General features: G+C 47.7%; 1 protein-coding gene across 3 annotated transcripts in view; it reads right to left on the minus strand.

The window, feature by feature from the left end:
* Positions 1-13,430, minus strand: part of CALN1 (calneuron 1) — a 516,312-nt gene that overhangs the window by 480,170 nt on the left and 22,712 nt on the right. For all 3 annotated transcript variants that reach the window (XR_014775545.1, XM_084762578.1, XM_084762577.1), the window contains exon 2: positions 6,242-6,432. Coding sequence is in view for 2 of the 3 variants with exons in the window: in XM_084762578.1 (XP_084618704.1) it covers positions 6,242-6,360 (119 nt within the window). In the remaining variant the exon portion in view is untranslated. The remainder of the gene's footprint in view (positions 1-6,241; positions 6,433-13,430) is intronic.

A 13,430-nucleotide genomic window follows, 5' to 3' on the forward strand; every position in this document is an offset into this window, starting at 1 on the left:
TAAATCCAGGTGGGTGTGGCAGCCTGCCAGTAACTCTCACCTTAGAAGATGAAAAAAAGGGATCTGCATCAGAGCAAGCTAGCTAGAAGCAGATATGGGAGTGAGCTCTGACTTAGATTAAGAGACCCTGCCTCACAGAACAAGGTGGAAGAGCAATGGGGGATGGTTCCTGACATCAGCCTTGGGCCTCCATGAGCCTGTACACTCATGTGCATGCACACCCAAACACGCACACGTTCCCATACATGCTAACACGCACAGGCAGATGTCTCCAGATCTCAGGAGCACCCGAATTTACCCTAACACATAAACTGTGTCCTGTGTATTAACTCATTTCCCTCATAAGCTTGTAAACCGATGGGAAAACAGTTATTCATCTCTTTCTGTCCAACATCCACATAGATCTAGATGCACTGATAAACGGTACCCATTGAATAAGAGTGTGTGAGCATTTACTGGAAAAAGTCCATTACGTATGCTTGTTTTTGTCGGTTGGAGATTAGGGTCTGCAATGGCTTAGTTTTCATCGTCAACTTGATGGGATCACTTGGAAGGAGAGAACCAATGAAGAGTTGTCTAGACCAGGTTAGCCCATGGGTTCAACCTGTGAGGGGCTTTCTCAGTTGGGTTTGTTGAAGTGAGAGGCCCCACCTTGAGTATGGGCAGCAGCGTTTCCTGTGTTTGAGCCCAGAACTGTATTTTTAGAAGTAGAGAATGCTAGCTGAACTCTAAGCAATTGCTCTTGGCCGTACAGATAATATGACTAGCTGGCTGCTTCAAGGCCCAGCTGCTATAATTTCCTCCACAATGGTGGCCTGTAACCTGGAATTGGGTGCTAAGTCCCAATATTATATCATAGCAACAGAAATGAAACGAAGACAGGCTCTTGCTCTGGAGCCCAGGCTAGCCTTGAATTCCTGACACTTCTCCTACCGTAGTCTCCTGGTGCTTGGATTACAGGTTTGACCCACCATGCTCAGCAGAAGTTGTAAGTTGGTGTGTGTGTGTGTGTGTGTATGTGTGTGTGTAAGAAGCATTGTTCACATGAGTGCACATGTGTGTGCAAGTGTGTATGTGAACTGATGTCAAATGCCTTACTTAATTGCTATCTACTGTTTGTTTGTTTGTGAGATAGGGTCTCCCTTCACAGCCCTGGTTGTCCTGAAATTCACCACATCGTCCAGGCTGGCCTCAAATTCACAGAGATCTGCCTGCTTCTGATTCCCCAGTGTTAGGATTAAAACTGTGTGCCATCATGCATGGCATATCTACCTTAATTTTTAAGAGAGGGTCTCTTGCTGGGCATGGTGGCACACACTTTTAATCCCAGCAATTGGGAGGCAGAGGCAGGCAGATCGATGTGAGTTCAAGGACAGCCTGGTCTGCAAAGTGAGTCCAGGACAGCCAAGGCTACACAGAGAAACCCTGTCTTGAAAAACAAAACAAGAAAGAAAGAAAGAAAGAAAGAAAGAAAGAAAGGTCTCTTCATGAACCTGGAGCTCACCAGCTTGGCTAGGCTAGCCCCAGGGATCTTCCCGTCTCAGACTCCCCAAAGCTTGGCTTGCAGACAAACACTATTATGCCCAGCTTTTTTTGTGAGTTCTGAGGACCTGAAGTCTGGTCTTTATGCTTATTGATGTGGGTGGGGAATCAGGAGTCTTATCACAATATCATCATGGCTTTGGGGGGGGGGGGGTTGAGACAGAATTTCTCTGTGTAGCCTTGGCTGTCCTAGACTCACTTTGTAGATCAGGCTGGCCTCGAACGCATAGCAATCCACCCGCCTTTACCTCTCGAGTGCTGGGATTAAAGGCGTGCGCCACCACGCCCGGCTGCAACTGTTCTATCTTACTGATATATGTGTTCATCTCTTACTGCTCTTCTATCTAAACATTGAACTTTATCATAGATATGCACCGTGTGTTGTCGTGCACTCACGCCTGCTGCTGCAATGTTCTGCAGCCTGAGTGTTCTGAGGCAGACAACACTGGACTAAACTCTCCACAACCACGAACCAAAGCTAATTATAATAAGTATGTTACACACACACACACATACACACACATGCGCGTGCGCACGCTCGAATTCCAGAGTCCAGACTCAGCCCACTCATTATAATCCATGGATGAGCTGGAGATGCTGGAGACATCGACTGCTTCATCTTGCTACAGTATCTTGCATTATACACCCTCCCCTGAAATCAGCTTCCTCAGAGATGCTGGATGTTGCAGCATCCTTGTTGGGTCTGGTGAGATCAGTACCACTGAGCCAGGCATTGGGGGAGAGAGCAGCATCCAATGTAGGGACCATGGAAGTGCCTGAGGCCCCATGGGGGAAGGGGAGACACAAAGAGAAAAGATGAGGGTGGCCCTCCAAGAGGCAACTTGAGTTGTTGACACCAACCTAGCAACCAAGGCCAGCATAGCAACCAGGCAAGAAGCAGTTGAGTTCCTTCAACTTTGTGCTGTATAGGACCATAAATAAGGCCATGGGGCAGTTTGTGGGACCTGTTTATGAAGAGACTCTTTATCAAAGCTATTCAGAACAGGGGTGGGAGGGAGAAATGGAGAGGGGGAAAAAAAGTGCCCTTTGAATTTCCATTGCTTTGAGAGTCCGCAATTTAATGACTCATACATTCTAGATCCCCGCTTTGTCTACACATTTTCATTTCAAAATACTAAAAACGCTTTGTTTGGAAGATTGGTTATTTTTAGCTTATATATCAATAGTGCGCATCCACTTCTCCCCACAGAGAACAGCTTCCTCCAGACTGGCCCGCAGCACCACCCTAGCTGTGGAGTTGTTTACTTAGCTGGATTTTGTCAAAGCTACATGAGCATCTCTCTGTCTCTGCACCACTGACCACCCAGAAGTTGCTCAAGACCTACTCTCTGTCAGTTAGCTTTGTCAACTTGATACAATGTAGCATCACCTTGGAAGAGAGTCCTGACCAGAAACTTTCTGGTTCAAGTTGGCCTGAGGTCATGCTTCTGGAGCCTGTCTTAACCAGAGACTGTGGGAGGATCTAGCCTACTGTGGGCAGCTCTATTCCCTAGGCAGAGGTCTTGACCTGCATAGAGAGTGGAGAAATCATATAAACACTCATTCCTTTCTGCTCCTGACTGTAGATGTAACGCGACTATTTAAAGTTCTTTGGCATCTCCACAGGGATGAACTGGAAACCTGGGATTGTGTGCTGAGACAACCCTCAGCCCCCTAAGTGGCTTAGGGGTCAGGGTAGTTTTTTCTTTCTTTCTTTCTTTTTTTTTTTTTAATCGCAGCGACACAAATGAAAGCAAAATGGGACCCAAAGATGCCCTTGCCCCGGATCCCATGGCATGGACAGAAATGGAAGAACATTTTCTCACCCTCCAAATCAAGGAACCTGCACACTTACAAGTCATGACAGCTAGCTCTCCAGGGGATCGCCCTTGTAAAGGGTTGCACTTTAAATCTCAATATAACAACTTGGTATTGGCCTTGGAGGTGCACAGTTGCAGTTCCAGAACTCAGGAGAACATAGCAGGAGGGCCAGGAGTTTAATATCATACTGGGATACTAAATAAATAAATAAATAAATAAATAAATAAATAAATAAAAGGAAAGAGGGTGGGGAGTGAGGAACTTACCATATTTAAGGTAGAAAAAACCCACATTATCTATGGACTGCATCATCCCAAAGACTGAACAAAAACAAAAAGGAGGCCTGGCATGGTGGCGCACACCTTTAATCCCAGCACTTTGGGAGGCACAGGCAGGCAGATTACTGTAAGTTTGAGGCCAGGCTGGTCTACAAAGCGAGTCCAGGACAGCCAAGGCTAGCACAGAGAGACCCTGTCTCGAAAAACCAAAAACAAAAATAAATAAATAAGAGGTGACTACAACCACTTATATCTCTTTCTTCCTGACTGTGAGCACAATGTGACCAGACAGAGCCCCGCCGATATGCCTTCCCCACCATCGGAGCCATAGCTCCTCAAATCACAAGCTGAAATGGTCGTCCTTTTGTGAAGCTGCTGTTTGTTGGGCATTTGTCACAGCCACAGCAAAAGTTAAACACCTAGCCAGACTTCTCAAGCAGCGGTTCTGAGCCCACTCTCATACAGATTTCCAGCTTCAAGTTCAGAGTCCTAGGGAGGGCTCACCCTGCCTATCAAGATGCTCTTGACCAAGGATTTCTTCTTCCGCTACTGTCCTTGATTTCTCAAACACGAAGACGATTGGGGAGTCTAGATACAGTCTGGCAGTATCCTGTGCCCTGTGTCCTCCATGTCTGTGTTTCCACAACTCTGGGGAAATGTTACTGAAAATCAAGAACTGCATTGTGAAAAATGTTCCCACTTTCCCCCTTCCCCATAAGCTTAAGTTCACTGCCTCTACCATAAACACTTTCCACCATTAATATGAGCTAGGATAGAGAGATTCCATTACCAAGAGCCTTAAAAAGATAATCTCAGAACAAGACCAATTTAAAGACCTCACTGCGCCCTAATCTTTGAAGCCAGTATCACACAGATCTAAACTTCCCTTCTACACAAAACCACCCCTGAATCTTTACACCTGTTTCTGGATGGAATGCAGGGCAAAAAAAAAAATAGTAAGATCAAAACCCGGGGAGTTCCGTGGCGTAGTAACATACAGACCCTGAACCTGGAGCTGACCTCCTCTATATACAGGGAGAGGCAAGGAAGAACAGAAGCGAGGGGAAGGAGAAAAGGAAGAGGCAGAGAGGTAGCTGGGCGCTGGTGGCGCTGGCCTTTAACCCCAGCACTCGGGAGGCAGAGGCAGGCAGATTGCTGTGAGTTTGAGGCCAGCCTGGTCTACAAAGGGAGTCCAGGACAGCCAAGGCTACACTGAGAAACCCTGTCTCAAAATAAATAAATAAATAAATAAATAAATGGAATAGAGGAGACAGGAGGAGGATAGAGAGACAGGTGGAGGGGAGGGGCAGGTGGAGGGGAGGGGCAGGTGGAGGGGAGGGGCAGGTGGAGGGGAGGGGCAGGTGAAGGGGAGGGGCAGGTGGAGGGGAGGGGCAGGTGGAGGGGAGGGGCAGGTGGAGGGGAGGGGCAGGTGAAGGGGAGGGGCAGGTGGAGGGGAGGGGCAGGTGGAGGGGAGGGGCAGGTGAAGGGGAGGGGCAGGTGGAGGAGAGGGGCAGGTGGAGGGGAGGAGGGGAAGAACACAGTAAATAGCCTCAGGGAGGCCTGGCTAGGAATTCTGGGTTTTCCTTTGACTATGTGACCTCAAGGCAGTTACTCAGTATTTTAAAAACACTTTCTTCCATGAAAGTGTGCTTACACAGCTAATCCCAGTTACTTGGGCAGACTAAAAGCAGGAAGATTTCCAGTTCAAGGACTCTTTGGGCTACTGAGTGGGTTTAAGGCAAGCCTGAGCAACTTAGTGAAATCATGTCTTAAAGTAAAAAAAAAAAAAAAAAAGATGGAGGAGGCTTGGAATATAGTTCAGTTGTAGAGCACCTGCCTAGATCTCCCAGTAAGGGGCTGGGGTGTGGCTCAGTGGTCAGGCACTTACCTAGAATCTCCCAATTAGGGTCTGGGGCAGTGACTCAGTGGTAGAGCACTTGTCTAGAATACACCCAGTAAGAGGCTGGGAGTATAGCTCAGTGGTAAAGCACTTGCCTAGAGTTCCCTGGTGAAGGGTTAGGGCCATGGCTCAGAGACAGAACCCTTGTCCAAAATCACCTAACAAGGACTTGTATAGCACTGGTCTTATATATACAAGGTCCTAGGTCCAATCTCCAGTGCTCTGCATGCATATGTGCACACACACACATACACACACATGCACACACGAGCACACAGGATTAAAAAGGTCCTCATGAGAATATTTTGAGGATTAATTAAAACGATCTACGTAAAGGTTCTGTTTCCACGCTGTCACTTGCTCTGCACTCTGCAAGTTGCATCTGTTTCGTAACAACCCACACCCTCCCAGATGCATTATTGACAGTGAGTTTTGCAGCCACACCCTCTTGCCTCCGAGTGTGAATCTCAAAGTCCATGGAAACCGACCACCTCCAGAATCCATATAAGCTGTTTCCTGCTGAATAGCTCACCCTTTGGGAAGCCCCCAACCCCCGTGGTGGGCTTTTTTTCATAGACTCTCCTCTCTCCCCTGGACGCTGAGCACCACAGGCTCTCAGATCCCACCCCACTCCCCTACCTGGGAGGAGCAAAGCAATCTAGATCCAGGGATTTGGGGTTGGGGGGCAGGGGAGACTTGCCAGGTGGGGAAGTCAGGGGCTGGGCTTCTCCGTGGCTCTTCTCCCCCTTCAGGGCTTTCTTGGTCCCCCTTTGTGTCATTCTCAGGCTTCCCATCTCCAGGTTGCTCGGGCAGCCGCATCGGGGGTCCAGGATGATGTGGTCAGAGATTTGGGGGTACCATCAAAGGAACATCAGCGAAGACATTGAGGCTCTGCAAGGAGGTGACAGAAACTTACTGCCAGAAACAGCGCTGAGCGGTTACCCACTCAAAGCCAGTGCCTAAATAATTCACACCTGCCCTTCCATGTTGGCACAGGACAATGGGGGGGGGGACACAACCATGGCACAAGAAACATAATTATAGTACTGACAGATGTTTAGTTATTAGTAAGGGCTCGATGTCAGCAGAGAATATTATATAACAGACGGATCTGTGCCTCTGGAAGCAACTTTAATCTTTCTAGGTTATTTTTTTCCATTCACGCCCTCGGGCTTTGCCTAAGCATAAGCAATAGCAAAGGGACAACAGCAGACGTCAACTTGAGGGCTCCTTGCAAAAGAAGCCCAGCACTCCACACGTAGCATATTGCTAGGGTTAGAGCTCAGTGGCAGACGCGTTGCCCAGCAGCTGTGAGACCCTGGGTACCATCCCTCCCACCCTGGCCTTCCTCACCCAAAGAGGAAGTGTGGCTAGAGCTTAATGGAGCATGCCCGAAATCCCAGCCACTCAGGAGGATGAGCCGGGGGACTATAAGCCGTAAATTCAAGGTTGGCATGGACCACAGAGCGAGTTCAATGCCAGCCTGAGCTCTACAATACGCTCCAGGGCAGCTTGGGCTACAGAGTGACCTCCTGTTTCAAAGCGAAAAGCAAAAAGAGGTAGCAGTGGCAATTACTCAGCAGATGAAGGAGTTTGCCCTGCAACATGAGTTCAAGCCTTAGAATCCACAGGAATTCGCATACTTGTCCTTTGATCTCCACATGTGCTCCATGGCACATATGCACATGTGCACGCGCACACACACATCATGTATGAATGCATGTATGCATACACATACATCATGCATGTGTAATAATAAATAAAATTTAAGTCAAAAGAGGACTGGAGATATAAGCCGAGTGATTGGGCTGCAATGTTGAAAAGATAGGACCCAGGGAGCCCTTTCAGAGAAAGGTCTCAAGTCAGATTACTAAACAAAATGTGTGTGATCTCTGACAGACAAACATACACACACACACACACACACACACACACACCACACACCAGCACTGGTCTTCAGACATTGTGTTTGTCATGTGTTTGACTGCTGGTAAATGCTTTGAGAGACCCACTTAAGTGTGAATGGTTTATTATGGCTCACAGCTTCGGCTATATCAGTCAGTAATGCTTTGTCTGTTGCTTCTGGCCCTATGAATAAGGTAGAACACTATGGCAGGAGGAAATGAAGCAAAGAAGCTCACCCTACGGTAAACAGGAAGCAGAGAGGAAGCAGGAAGTGGCCACAGATATGGCATGTCCTTAGGAAAAAAAAAAAAAGCAGCCCCAAGTACCCGTAATGTACTTTTTCAGGTAATTGACATGCCTTAATGGCCTACTCCTTCCCAGTAATGTCACCAGATTACGGTTCTATCATTGGGCTAATACATTCATGAAATGAAAGCCTTCAGAATTTGATCATTTCCAAAAAGTCTCACCTCTGAACATTGGTGCCCTAGGAGCCCAAGCCTTCAACATAGAAGCTTCTGGAGAGATATTCACAGCCAAAGCATACCACGGTGCTATATGACAATTTTCTCTGGGCTGAAACAGTCTACCTTGGACGGAAGCTCCTTAAGACTCAGGAAGTAAACAACCTACAAGTCTCAAGAAGTCTCTGAAACTTAGCAGACGCACAAGACCCTTCCACCCTCAGTTAGCTTTAACTTGCAACCTTACACCGCCTGGGGTCACCCAAGAAGGAAACTTCAACTGAGAGATTTCCCAGAGGAAGGTGGCCTGTGGACATGTTTGTGGGAGATCACCTCAGTTGTTAACTGATGTAGGAAGTGGGGCCAAGCCCACTGTGGGCACCACCATTCCCTGGGTTGGTAGTCCTGGGCTATAGAAGAAAGCTTGGGCGACCAGCCAACAGCACTCCTCCATGCTTTCTGCTTCAAGTTCCTGATTTCATTCAGTAACGAACTGTGATCTGGAAGCATAAGGCAAATAGACCCTTTGCTCGCTTAAGTTGCTTTCGGTAAGAGCGTTTCATCACCAAAAAAAAAAAACAGACAGGAAATAGCTCCCTCCCAGGATTATTTAAGGAGCTCGAACTGCTGAGAAGAGGAGGCTGCCTGCCTAACCTGTTGAGCTGCCTGCAAGTTCTGCGCGAGAGCTACAGGTTCCAGCTTTTATGGGTTGTCAGCCATGTTAGCGTGGCTTTCGGTGATGCAGCTCTGTCTGAGTCACCCATATGCCTGTAAGCAAACGCAATGTAATCACTGGTTTACCATGTTGGATTGGGGTAGTTTAGTTGGTGATCTGGGCTGAAGAGACATTTGTTCATGTCTCCTTAGAAACAGTGTCCTACCGCAGTCACACACACCAACAGTAAATCTCAGTCCCCTAGTCACAACAGACACACAGACACACACACACACACACACACACACACACATACACACACACACATACACGCAAAACCAGTGGATTTCGGATGCCCACATGTGCCCACACATATACCCACAGCCTCCATCTCTGGAGACACACTCAGAGAACAGTCCTGGTTCACGCCTCGTACCAACAGCGCCAGTCCGTGGGAATGAACTCCTAGTCACATTCATGTCACCTCAGACCTGAATTCAACCTCCTCCTTTGACTGTCACATACCCCAAGTGCTCTCATACCCCCCACACCGCACCCCCGCAGCCGACGCCACTGCACACGCCGTCCCCACCTGCACAGGACCACACTACTCTCTCACGTGCCCCCTGTGATTCAGTGATTCACGTGCCCTGACACCCACTCCCCACGCACGAGGCGCGCATCTAGACTCTCTCAGTCGCCTCTAGTCATCTCGAGAAGTTCAACAGGAAAAACAAATTTTCCGTGTGCTGACAGTAGACATTTTTTTTTAAGTGACATTTTATTTTCAAATACGGTTTGAGTTGCCAAGGGAGAGCTAGAGCCATGAGAGCTGAGACTGGTGGGAAAGACAGGGTTCCAAAGACTTCCAGTTGGCTCCCTTAGGCAGAATCCTCCCGTGTCAGGCTCCTCAGGCAGAGTGGCCACCGGGAAAGCGCTGTTAATGGTAATGGAGCTGCAGACCCGGAGCTCTCTTGCAAGGCTGTCCAAACTCATGGGCAGAAAGCTTGAGAGCTCAGTCCACTTAATGACTTGGAGCTCGTCCACGGTTCCTCAGGAACACGGCCTCAGAAAAAGGCAGCTCCCCAAAAGGAGCAATTGCTCCTGCAGCTCGGGTGGCCTTGGATGTCAGAGACGATGCAAGCCAGGAGACCCACACAGAGCAAAATCCTCCAGGCAGAGGCTGCATACCCAAGGATTCTTCCTCTTGCTCCCTGCTCCAAGCACAGTGCTGGGGAGATGGCTCAGTGAGTACAGGGTTTGCCATGCAAGCATGAGGACCCGAGTTCAATCCCCAGAGCCAAAATCTTAAAAGCTGAAGAGAAGGCTCAGCAATTAAGAGCACAGGCTGCTCATCCAGAGGACCTGAGTTCAATTCCCAGACCCTACACGATGGATAACAACTGCCTGCAGCTACAGCTCAAGAGGATCAACGCCCTCTTCTGACCTCTGTAGGCACTGAAGGCAGAGTGCATACAGTGGGCAAACATACAAGCAGGCAAAACCACCCATACATATAACAAGTTTAAAAGAACCTCTTAATATGGGAATGAAAGCATACACTAGTAACCCCAGTGATAAAGATGGAAGATTTCCCGGGGGGTTCACGGGCCAGTTAGTCTAGCCTACTTGGTGAGTTTCCACTTTAGTGAGAGACCCTGTCTCAAAGAAGGAGGTCAGGCCAGTGAGATGGCTCAGAGAGGAGAGGCACTTGTGTTCGGGCCCTGACAACCTGAGTTCAACCCGTGAGTCTCACAATGTGGCAGGAGAGAAAAACTCCCAAGGGTGTTTTTTTTTATTTTATTTCTACATGCATGCTAATCATGACATGCATGCTTGATATCTCTCTCTCTCTCTCTCTCTCTCTCTCTCTCTCTCTCTCTCTCAGCATATATGCACACTCAGAATAAACAAACAAATCAAGTTTTAAAAAACACACAAGGCAGGCCAGGTATCATGGCACACACCATTGATCTCACCACTCAGAAGGCAGAGGCAGGTGGATCTCTGTGAACCTGAGGCCAGCCTGGTCTACAGAGTGAGTCCCACAACAACAGTAAGAGGTATATAAGAGAGATGCCCTGTCTCAAACAGACCAACCAACCAACCAACCAACTTCACAGGGTGGACAGAACCTGAGGAGTACCACCCAAGGTTATGCCTGACCGCCGTGCGTGCATGCATTCACGTGGACCTGCTCCGTGGCTTTGTTGTTGCAGTAGTGAAACGACCTGACCAAAACAAAAACAAACAAACAACAACAATAACAACAAAGCCTTAGGGAAGAAAGGGTTTACTGTGGCTCACAGTTTGAGGGGATACAGTCAGTCCATCATGGTGAGGAAGGCGTGGTGACAGGAACAAGACGCAGACTGGTCACATTGACTCCATAGTCAGGAAGTGGAGAGAGAAAAGGAGCTGGGGGTCAAGTTATAAAGCTACCCATCCTGTCCTCAGTGAGGTCCTTCCTTCAAGAAGGCTCTCCCTCCAAAAAGGGTACTATTACCTTCCCAGATAATAGCACTTAGCACCAGCCGGACGCAAAGTGTCCAAACACAGAAGCCTGTGTAGTACAATTTTCATTCAAACCACAACACAGACAGACAGACAGACAGACACAGAGGAGACAGAGGCAGAAAAGGAAATAGAGACAGAGAGACAGGGAGACAGAGAGAATAGTAAAAGCCAAGACATCTTTCACAGTCCAGGACTACCCGTGAATACCAAACGAAACATCCTGCTTAGGCCTCTGTACAGAGTGGAAGATGGACCTTCAACGCCACCCCCGCCGATTGAACTAGGTGCGTCTCCTGAGCCCTGAGAGGCCTCATGTACTTTTGGGGACCTACAGATGATTCCTAATTTAAAAAAAAATGTTCTTTTCCCCCAAATTACCAGTGACCTCATTTCCTGATGAGATTTCCAAGGACAATTCACTTCAGAATTTATCCTGGAAGTCCATCTGTCGACTTCCTGTATCATCTCCTAGAAGGGAAGCAGGTGTTTGGGCCCAAATCCTGAAGTTTGAATTCTGTGATAGTGGCAGGGTGCCCACTATCATCCTTTTTAGCATCTTGCTCCAAGAAGCTATCCACCCACTTCCCGAAGCACCTAAAACATCCTGGATGCACTGGCCAGCCTTGTGGGATAAGTGGGAGCTATTCTAAACCACCACCGACACCCAAGTGACATTTTATTGGGTCTGCCCCTCAGGTCCTTCATCAGCTCCATCCTTTATGTGTACACATACGTGTGTGTGCCTGCATGTGTGTATATACATGTGTGTACATGGATTTGGAGGCTAGTGATAAATATTGGGTGTCTTTCTCAATCACTCTCTACCTTATTTTTCCTTTTAAATTACAAAAAAAAAAAAAAAGACATATCTATCCCAGGGATTGAACTCAGGTCGTTAGACTTGGCAGCAAGCACTTTATCCACTGAGCCATCTCGCTGGCCCTCTACCTTATATTCTGAGACAAGGTCTTTCAGGGAACCTAGAGCTCATCAATGAAGTTATGGGCTGGCTGGTCAACAAGTCCTGGGACTCTATCTCCATTTCCCAAGTGCTCACCAGGATTACAGACTCACATCACCACACCCAGATTTTTACATGGGTTCTAAGCATCTGAACTCAAATCTTCTTGCCTGGGCCTCTGACATAAGGTCCTTCTGTCAAGAAAGAAGTCTAAAGGGTCTAATTTACACTTGATTATAATGCCCTGTTGATCTCTTTCTTATAAAAACAGGGCATGTCGACCCCAGTGCCTCCAAGGACAGTGAGATAATATAGGCCAGGCCATCACATGTCAAAGTACGGGGTGACAGGAAACTCTCAGATGGGAAGCCACAACTCATCGCCTACTGACGGTGGCTGGGAACGAACTGGCCCAGAAATATGATAGCTAAACAACAGGCAGCTGGGTTTTTTTTTTTATTAAATCCTGCCAATAAAGACCTTCATGTTTTAAGAGTCTCTGTGAGAAGCTATAGCAAGTCCAGGTGTAGTGGCACACACCTGTGTTCTTGGCTCTCAAGAGGTAGAGGCAGGAAGATGGGGAGTTCTAGGTCATCCTCAGCTATAGTACGTTTGAGAATAGGCTGGATTACATGAGACCAGGTCTCAAACAATAGATAGATAGATAGATAGATAGATGATAGAAAGATAGATGATAGATCAATAGATAGATGATAGATGGGTGGATGGACAGATGGATGGAAGGATGGATTGATGGTAGATAAATTAGGTGATTGATAAATATATATAAAATATGATAGATGACTATGGAGAGAAATAATGAATGGATGGTAGACGCTAGATAGTCAACAGGTAAATAGAAATTAGATGATTGGCAGATATAAATAGATAGATGATAGATAGACAGGTAGATGATACATAGATTAGATAACAGTTACTTTAAATAGGTGAGCACATTACTAAATATAAAGTCTACTTTTCTGTCTACATAGCGGACTCGCTGCTACCGAAGATGATCATGCACAATGACCTCAGCCGCTTCTTTCGAACTGGCGACATGTTCAGTCAACCCCCGGGCTACAGGTACACAGCCAGCTCCTCGCTGGCCTGGCCTGGCATGGCATTACCTCACAGGCCAGGGTACTGAGAAAGCCAGAGGGAACTGAGGCCAGGGCCTGGGCCCAGGGCAGGTCAGCGGAAAACAGATGTGCTTAGCCAAAACACGCTTTGGGTACCAACGAGTTCACACTTTGGGTGCCAACCAGTTCAGCTGTCAGGAGGAGAAGGCTGACTTCCTGGGTATCCCCAGAACTCAGAGTCTCCCCTGGGAAACTAGAGGACATGTTGAGTACAGCTGGCGGGCTCCCAGCTAGGGCCTAGCTGGGCA

The sequence above is a fragment of the Acomys minous genome, assembly GCF_964271855.1.
Source record: "Acomys minous genome assembly, chromosome: 16".
NCBI lineage: Eukaryota > Metazoa > Chordata > Mammalia > Rodentia > Muridae > Acomys > Acomys minous.